The sequence below is a fragment of the Choloepus didactylus genome, chromosome 15 (assembly GCF_015220235.1).
Source record: "Choloepus didactylus isolate mChoDid1 chromosome 15, mChoDid1.pri, whole genome shotgun sequence".
Classification (NCBI taxonomy): Eukaryota; Metazoa; Chordata; class Mammalia; order Pilosa; family Megalonychidae; genus Choloepus; species Choloepus didactylus.
The window spans coordinates 44,322,432-44,332,101 of NC_051321.1; the positions used below are offsets into that span (position 1 = coordinate 44,322,432).

The 9,670-nt window shown below is 36.9% G+C and overlaps 1 protein-coding gene across 4 annotated transcripts in view; it reads right to left on the reverse strand.

The window, feature by feature from the left end:
• Positions 1-9,641, reverse strand: part of KIF20B (kinesin family member 20B) — a 114,074-nt gene extending 104,433 nt beyond the window's left edge. For 3 of the 4 annotated variants that reach the window (XM_037805121.1, XM_037805122.1, XM_037805119.1), the window contains exons 1-2: positions 9,570-9,641; positions 6,642-6,789 (exon numbers count right to left, since the gene is read on the reverse strand). In XM_037805121.1, the coding sequence (XP_037661049.1) occupies positions 6,642-6,788 (147 nt within the window). In that variant the 5' untranslated portion in view covers position 6,789; positions 9,570-9,641. Of the gene's footprint in view, positions 1-6,641; positions 6,790-6,888; positions 6,954-9,569 lie in introns of those variants that run through there. The other variant, XM_037805120.1, reaches the window with a different exon arrangement.
• Between the last annotated feature and the right edge of the window lie 29 nt (positions 9,642-9,670).

The following is a 9,670-nucleotide window of genomic DNA, read 5'->3' on the forward strand; positions in this document are numbered from 1 at the left end:
GGAGTATGGAATGTTCAACAGGATTGATTGTATAGATCCAGAAATGAACAGGATAATACTGTGTGATGGTAGCACAATATTGTAAGTACACTGAACAAAGATGTCCGTGTTTAAAGCTGAAAGAGGGGAGCTAGAGGCATGTATGACACCAGAAGGAAAGACAGACAATAAAGACTGGGACTGTATAACTTAGTGAAAGCTAGAGTGGTCAATGATTGTGACTAAATGTACAAATATAAAAATGTTTTTACATGTGGGAGAACAAATAAATGTCAGCCTTGCAAAGTGTTTAAAAAGGGATGGTACTGGGGAAAAAATATAATCAAAGCAAACTGGAGTCTATGGTTAACACTAACATTGTAACATGTTTCCATTAAATGTAACAGGCAATATATGAAAGCTAAATGTGTATGAGAGGGAGATACAAGGGAGGGATATGAGATTCTTGGTAGTGGTGGTATTGTCTGACCTTATCATTATATTGTATTGCATGGTATTTTTGTTCATTATCCTTTTTATTATTGTTTAACAAACATTTTTTTCTGTGATAGTGAATATGTTCAAGGGCTGATTATGGTGATGAATGCACAACTATATGATGATATTGTAGACAACTGATTGTACACTGTGGATGATTGTATGGTATGTGAATATATCTCCATAAAATTGTAGGAAAAAATATAAATAGGGATAAAAGTGCTGGACAAAACACAGAGAGAGGGATGTACTTACTTCCTGTTGGTGGGGAAGTAGAATGGTGTAGCCCATCTGGAGGACAGTGTAGTGGTTCCACAAGAAGCTAAGTATGTTGGTGCCATAAGGTCCTACAACCTCATTATGGGGTATATACTTGGAAGATCTCAGAGCAGGGACATGAATGAACATTTGCTCACTGGTGTTAATGGAGGCAGTATTAATGATTTGCAATGGTTGGAGGTGGCCTAAGGGTACCAAGGAACAGAATGGTGAACTCTGGTGCATGCATACAATGGAATATTGAGCAACTACAAGAAGGAGTGAAGCTGTGAGACATGCAACGAGGTGAATGAATCCGGTGGACAGCAGTTTGACTGAAGTATACCAGAAACGAAAAGACAAATAGTATAATGCCTCACCAATACAGACTAACTACAAAGTGTAAACTCTGAGAATTTAATCTTAGATCACAGCTCATCAGGGGAATGCTTATTGTAATGGTCCCTAGATTGTAAGATCTTAACAGCAGTCACATCTATTCCTGAACTATAATGGCTATCTCCAAATTCTGTGATGCTGATCCCTTTGTGTATAACACGGTCGGTCTCCAGAACTCTGGGTATCTGTGTGACACCTGAAACTCAGAGCTAGAGCTTGGCAGATATGAATGTCAGTATTAGCGCATACAGCAACTGTTAAAAAAGCTCAAAAAGAGTCCAGACTTGAATTAGAGATAAGAATAAAGCAGATCTGGTTAGGACTAAGGCAAATCAGGCCAAAGGGTAAAGGACAATTGTGACTGTGTTTTAAAACTTCAACTTCTGATGAGACCAAGGGAAGAGATATTTATTTGGAACAGGATATATATATTCTACAGCACACTAAATAATTTAACTTGTACAGTCAGTTTATTCAAACACCATAAATACATGAGACTTTGAATAGGAAGTGAGATCTGGTAGATTTGTATGGGTTAGGTGAAATAGTGAAACATCTCCCCAAAGCAATTTGGGCAGAGAATTAAAATATATTTGCAGGGTCTCCCTGAGGAGCTGGGGAAAAATGCAGAAATGCTGGATGTCCCCAACTGGGTTACTGCTGACATTCTCACAGACACTGAGGACTGACAATTTGGTAAGCCAGGCCCGTGATCTTGGGGATTGCCCTTATAAAGCTTGTTACTGCAAAGGAGAGGCTAAGCCTACATATAATTGTGCCTAAGAGTTTCCCCTAGAGAACCTCTTTGTTACTCAAATGTGGCCCCTCTCTCTTACAAGGGGTGACAGTGTGATTGTGAAAACCTTGTGCATCACACTCCCTTTATACAGTGTATGGATGGATGAGTAGAAAAATGGGGACACCAACTAAATGAAAAATAGGGTGGGATGGATGTTCTTTTTTACTTTTATTTTTTATTCTTATTCTGATTCTTTTTGGTGTAAGGAAAATGTTCAAAAAATAGATTGGGGTGATGGATGCATAACTATATGATGGTACTATGGACAACTGATTGTACACCATGGATGATTGCATGGTATATGAATATATCTCAATAAAACGGAATTTAATTAATAAAAAAAAAAAAAAAAGTCAGTTGGCCATAAATGTGAGGGTTGATTCTGAACTACACAAACATTGACCCCTCAATTCAATTCACTTTGGAAAAGTTTGGCAGTTTCTTAGCAGCATGATTTATATAATGGCCCTAAACTAGAACCCACCCGAATGTCAATCAAATGATAAATGGAAATATGTCTCATCTATACAATGGAACACTTCTTAGGAACAGAATGTAACAAACTATGATACATGATGCACAACATGCATAAATCTCTAAAAGATTATGATAAGGCAAGAGTCAGCACATTTTTTTGTAAAGAGCCAAATAGGAAATATTTTAGGCTCTACAAGTCACGTGGTCTTTGTAACAACTACCCTCATTTGCTGTTATAGCACAAAAGCAGCCATAGACAGTAAGTAAATAAATATGACTATAATTCAATAAATCTTAATTATGAACATTGAAATCTGAATTTTACAAGCCCTGATCAAGGTAGTGGAGTGAAACGCTTCAGGGCTCCGTTCCCGTACAGAAGCTTTGAACAACCAGCAAGAACTGTCAGAAACATGTTTCTCAAAGCTCCAGAAAACAGTTAAAGGACTGCAGCAACAGGGTGAGCACCGAATCAAGAAAAAGGCAATTTAAAAGTGGTAGGATCTCTTGCACACTGATGTTTATAGCAGCACTGCTATGAACTAATTAGAAAAATCAAACTCAGAGTTAGTATCTAGAATATAGGTTACCAGGGGATGGCGATGGGGGAGCTGAGTCAGAGAATGTGAAATTAGGGCTTAAAACACACAGAGTTCCTATTTGAAATGATGGAAATGTTTTGGTAATGGACGGTGGTGATGGTAGCATAACATTGTGAATGTGGTTAGAAGGGAAATGTTAGGTTATATAGATGGTAACAGAAAAAAAAATTTAATTCATGGAACTGAACTACACAAACACTGAACCCTAAGTTAAATTATGAACTGTAAGAGAATCCTGTATTTTATGCATGATTGTTCTGTAAACCCACAAGTTTTCTAACAAAGAAAAAAAAAAGTGGTAGGCTCTCATGGCATCCTGGCTGACCCCTAACCCCACCCCTCACTAGCTTAGATGCAGCTGACCCTTGCTCCCTGTGCAGATCCCTGGTCCTGGTACCAGAGTAAGGACCATAAAGTTCATGCACAAACTGGGAACTTGAATGTTGAGCCTAATATGTTTGGTGGTGGCCTGAGGACTCACTGGCCCAGAACTTGACATGCATGCAGAAGGTGGAACATGGAGCTCTCCTACTGAATACTGTGGGAAAGCAGGCAAGTCCTGCTGCCTAAGGCAAGGGATTACTGGCTGTAGGATACATAGTGCAGTACCCTGGACAGTGAGGAAACTGTTTTCTAGGGAAGAAGGACATTCATATCCATGTGAAAGGAGAATTTCTAGAGCCACAGTGCATGCCCAAGATAAGACACACAGACAGAAAGAGTCAGGGAGTTCCCTAAGCTTTAGCCTCAAGCTCTTCTCTCAAGTCAGTGAATGGATAAGCTCTGAAGGAGAGCTCTTGCACAGGTCAGTCTGCAAACATTGGAAAAGTTTTTGCTTTTCTTTCTTTCTTTTTTTTTTGTTAGAAGCTCCTGGCATTCAAAGAGGGCTCTGTCATAACAATAGCTAAACACAAGCTTAAGGAACAGATGCCTCAGAATCTAAATTACAGTGATAACACATTAAAATATCAAAATGTCCAGGTTTCAACTAAAGATTACAAAACATAACAAGACAGGAAACAATGGCCCAGGCAAAGGAGATTAAAGCATTAGAAACCATCAACAAGAAGGACCAGACTTGGGACATATCAAAGACTTAAAAGGAAATCAGAAAAACGATAGATGAACACACAAAAAAGTTAACGATAGAAAGATGAAAATAAAGAAAAGGAACCAAACAGACATTACCAGATAAATAAAAGCTAAGGGACTTTAACATCACTAGACCAGCCCTATAGGAGATGTTAAAGAGAGCGCTGCAGGTTGAAAGGAAGGGAAAATAAACAGATCGAAGCCGCAAGAAGAAATAAAGATCTCCAGTAAGGGTAATGACATGGGTAAATATAAATGCCAGTACTGTTGCATTTTTGATCTGTAGTTTTACTTTTTACTTCCAGGATGTAAAAGGCAAATGCATAAAATATAATAATAAGTGTGACAAGAACCACATAAAGGTAATGGGACAGAAGGGTATAGGAACATAGTTTGTGTATACTACTGAAATTAAGATGGTATTAAAGCAACGAGATTGTTATAGATTTAGGATGTTAATTTTAAGACCCATGGTAACTACAAAAAATTATACTGGAAAACATACAAGCTCATAGAGAAAGAAATAAGAACAAAGGCTGCCAAAAGCAGGGAGAATGGGGAGTAAGGCATAACGGGCTTAGGGTTTCTGTTTGGGGAGACAGCCAAGTTTTAGTAATGGAAGGTGGTGAGAGTACTGTGATATTGTCAATATTGTAAATGTGATTAATCCCATTGATAGGTATGTTTGGGAGTGGTTGAGATGTGAAAGTTTATGTTGTATTTATGTTCATACAATTGAAAAATAAAAAAGAAAGAACTAAAAGGGACAGTGACAATTAAATGCAATACATGATCCTGAATGGGACCTAAAAAGGAAAGAGAAAAGGCTGAAAGGGTATTATTGGGACACATGAAAAAATTGGAATATAGACTGTGAGCTTCATATCAATGTTAAATTTCTTGAACTTGCTAAGTGCACTTAATGTGGTTACATTCCTTGTTCTTAGGAAACGTACATGGCAGTAATAAGTGTTCAGAGAGCATGATGTATACAACCTACACTCAGAGAGAGAGGGACAGAATGATATGGTAAATGTGGCAAAATGTTAAAGTGGTTGATCTGTGATATGTTGGAGCTAGCTATATGGGGTCTGTATTATTTTTGTAAATGTCCTGTAAATTTGAAAGTATTTCAAAATAAAAAGTTTTTTAAAAAATGACAAGGCTGCAATTTCTGGCCATGAGGCAAACTATAAGTTAGTAAGTTGAAAGATATTTCAAAATATAAAATTAAAAAGTTTAAAAATATTTGAATTTCATATAATTTTCACATCATGAGATACATTCTTTTCATGATTTTTTTTTTCAACCATTTAAAAATGTAAAAACCGTTCTTAGCTCCTAGGCAGGACAAAAACAGTTAGTGGGCCAGATTTGGCTCACAGGCCATTGTTTGCCATCCCCTATGACAAGTTAAAGAAGGCAGATAGAAAAGAAAGCATAACATGTGATTCCATTTATATGAAATTACAGAAAAGGCAAAATGGAGGCAGAAAGTAGATTCATTGTTGCGTGGGACCATAGGTGAGAAATGACAACCTATCAGTTTCTTTCATGTTGAATTTTTTTTTTAAAGTATTTATGATTAAATGAGCTCAAGTATATAAAAGAACATTGCACATCATGAGTACTAAATATTATTTTTTTAATCTATGCCTCCTTCCTCTCCTCTTCCCTTCCACCATTCTTTATAAAATGTGTTAGTCTCTAATGCACCAAAATTAGCAATCTAAAATGTAACAAATTAAGTATAAATGGATTGATAAGTAAACATCTAAGAAAAGGCCTACAAAGACACACCACAAACGTAACAGTAGAAGACGGGATAATGGAAGGACTATTACACCTTTTTAGTCTAATTACTACTGAGTTAATTTTTAAAAATCTGTATTACTTTTTAAATTTAGGCCCGCAATTTTTAGGGCAATTTTTAGGGTTGTTCAAAGCTTCAATATCCCTCCAAATTTTATATTTGGAGGAAACTACAGCAACACTAGACATCTGTTGGATACCATATGAACTATTAGCTTGGGGTAGTTCATGGTTTCAACATTAGATTACAGTTTCTTTTGATGATGTCATATCTTTGCAAAGCTGAGCTTTCAGTGGTTGCTGTGATAAAAAAAGTACCACACAAAAACAATGAGGAACTTGAAATAAGGGTGGCAGTGTCTAATTTGATTCCAAGATTTGAGAAGTTGTGCAGTATCAAAAAGACACAACCATTATTGTGTTTATTTGTGATTATTTAAAATATGAAATAAAAATTTTTTTCAATTTACATTAATATTTTTTTTCAAATGGCTACTGGGGTAGGGCATAAATACTTATTAATTTGTTTGGATCTACTACTAGAAAAGAACTATTAAGTGTTTCTTTTGGCCTAAGGGCACCATGAAAAATTACTGAGACACAAGGTTGCCTTAAACCCAGAAAGTCTGGGAATCTTTGCTCTAGGCACCAAAAAACAAATAACAACAAAAACCCACTTTCCACTCAATCACGATAAAACACCACAAGGCTTTTCTTGTACTTACCTCAGTACTTGAAGCAACTAAGGAAAATTCATGGGAGAGATCAAGCTTAATGCCATCAAAATTTATTTCTGAAGGTCTTTCAATTGGGTCAGCACTAAAAACATAAGATGGTCTAGGCACTCCATCTTGATTCAAATTAGATTCCATTCTACAAGAAAAACAGCACCTTCTTTAGACAAATCTTAATAAGTCAGCCTGTAAGTCACACCATAGTTTAAAAAATCTATAAGTATAGCCCACTACCTACCCCCATATACTAGATTTCCAGTGAAGGGAAACATTACACTACTTCATCTGTAACACACTGGCCCTTGGAAAGAACAAGAAATCACATTATTTACAGGTTCTGAATGAAATAATATTGAACCTAGCCTACCATTATTATTCATACAATCCAGTCTATGGGTTCAACTAGAGAGTTCATGAGTAAAAGTCATCCATAAAATAAGACACTACAAAACATTTAATATCTGCCTGAAATCTTCTCAGAAATCAAATAGTAGAGAGATCATGGAATAAATTATAACTCTGTGTTATTTTATTATTCAGTGTCATCTGAAGAATGCTACTTACATACTTCGTAATGTTTTAGCCTTTAGGAGTTAAACTCAGTTATCTGGAAAATTAATTTCAATAGAACTCTTCCAAATAATCCATGTAAAAAATAAAAGAAATAATATATGTGAACATATCCAAAACAGTACCTGAAACATAGTAGGTCTTAAATTAAGCTGAAAATAGAACAAATCACTAAACTTAAAAGTAAACTTAAGGATTACCTTAACTGAGAAAATATTAACATTTAAATATTTACTGAGAATCTACTAGATGCACAATACCAGGAGCAAGAGAGAGCTCTGTGCTGAAATAATCTTTGACATATTATTAAGCATTCAGAACAGCGAATCCTAAACTAGAGTCCCTGGTTCAAGAAGGTAGTAATGAGCATCAACAAGGTTTTTAACTTGTTTTCCTAAATTGCAAAAAGACTAAGGAAAATGATACATTTACCTTCAATAAAGCCCAGAAGATTACAGTATCAACCAACCATACAATTAAGTTTACTATCTTTATTGCTCTTGTTTTTATTGTATACTCAGTGAGGTAATGAAAACGGTTAATTACTTAAATGCAATTTGTTTAAATATTTCAAACAGACAATTGGTGGGTGAAAAAAAAAGGGGGGGTATCTGATAGAATATAAAATAATCACCAATCTACAACATGGGGAAACAGTTTACATAAACATTAAAGTACCTGCTTCACATTTCATAATGCAGATTTCATGGACATTCCCAGAAAACTAAAAGATAAACATCATTCTTTGGTTTTAATTAATTTTTTTGGTTTAAAATAAATGTTTCCTGATAAATCTTTTTTTAAAAAATAATACTGTATTTAAAAAAAGTGTACCTCCTAAAAATATTAAGGGTATAGTAAAGAAATTTGTTCTTGTTCATACATTCATTTTTCAATTAGTAAACTGCTTCCTAACATTCCTAAAATTTAGATGTATTGTCACTTCTTATACTTTTAGTTGACTTCTATTGATGTGTGGCCTCCCCAACTAGAGTGGAAATGTCTTGAGGGCAAAGACCAATGTTTTACTTTCTTCCCCTACAATAAATTCAGAGATTTCAATAGTGACAAAGACCCCATCTAGTGACTTAAATAACCATAATAAATAAAATCCTCCCTACCCAAAGCAAAATTGGTCCTAGTCTTTTAGTGATTTACTCTTTAGCCACTACAGGGTTCAAGATCTCATTTCTCCTTTCAGAAGGTTGTTTCCATGGCTCGGAAGTGTCATCTTTAATTATCTTCTCTCCAGGAGACTCGGTGACTGAAGACTTTTGTGAAACACAGCAGTATTTATTACTGTATGAGTAACATGTGATGAGCCCTTCACATTATTTTTCATCTTGAAATCTGCGGTCCTGGACATCTAACAAAATACACACACCCTGCTTCTGGGTAAACAGGCTGCCTTGGTTAAAGTAATAACAACAAGAAAACCTGAATTTTTAAGCAGGGATTAAAAACAAGCTAACCCTTAAGTCATGAATTTGGGTCAACTATGACTGGGCGTGAAGAAAAACCCGGTTCAGCCAAGGATGAATATATAGTGTTGCACCAGGCAGGAAACATTGAACCAGGGAACCGAACAGATCTCGGACGCCTTCTAAAAGAGATTGACAGTTGTCACCACACTTGACACACACACACCCTTCCGCCTAGCACTATAAAGCCCTAGAAAGCAAGTCCCTGGCACCGGCACAAGGAGCCCGGAAATAAGTACACAGACGGCTACCATCAGGCTCCTCCTCAAACAGGTCATGTAACCTGCCGAAGATTCAGGAAAGCAGGTATGGCAAAAGAGGCCTGCATTTCAACAACTACAAAAATAATAATTATTAATGATTGGAGTCTACCATATGCCAGGCACGGCTTCTAACAACTTTATACATAGTAGTAGTAACATTACTACCCGAAGAGGTAAGTAATATTACCACCCCCTTTTAACAAATGAGGTAACTGAGGCCCAAAGAGATTAAATAACTTGCCCAACGTACGTCACTTTAATATGGGACGGAGGTGAGATTTAAACCCTATCCCAAGTAGTATTGCTTCAGTGTCTGTGTTCTTAAATACTACGTTAAACAGGTAGGGAGCAACGCAGGCAAACCAGGTGCTTCCAATCTTCCAATGGTACACCAGGTGCTTCCAACCCTCCGAAGTAAACCAGGTGCTTTCAACCTTTCGAATTTCACTCGGCGTTGCAGGCGCCCCTTGTTCTTCGCAACCAGACAGTAACCAGGGGCGTCATGAACCCCCTCAGTAGATGCCCAGATTTCCAGAGCCCCCACCTCAGGGCTAGATATGCGCAGTCTCCCACCTCCTTCCCTGCACTCTCACCTACTCACTCACCTGCGAACGTCTCCTGGCCAGCCTGTCCTGCGAGCAGCCCCGTGATAATCTCCTTTTCAAATTCAAACAGCGGCGGCGTGGGCTCCGCACTGAATGCTGGG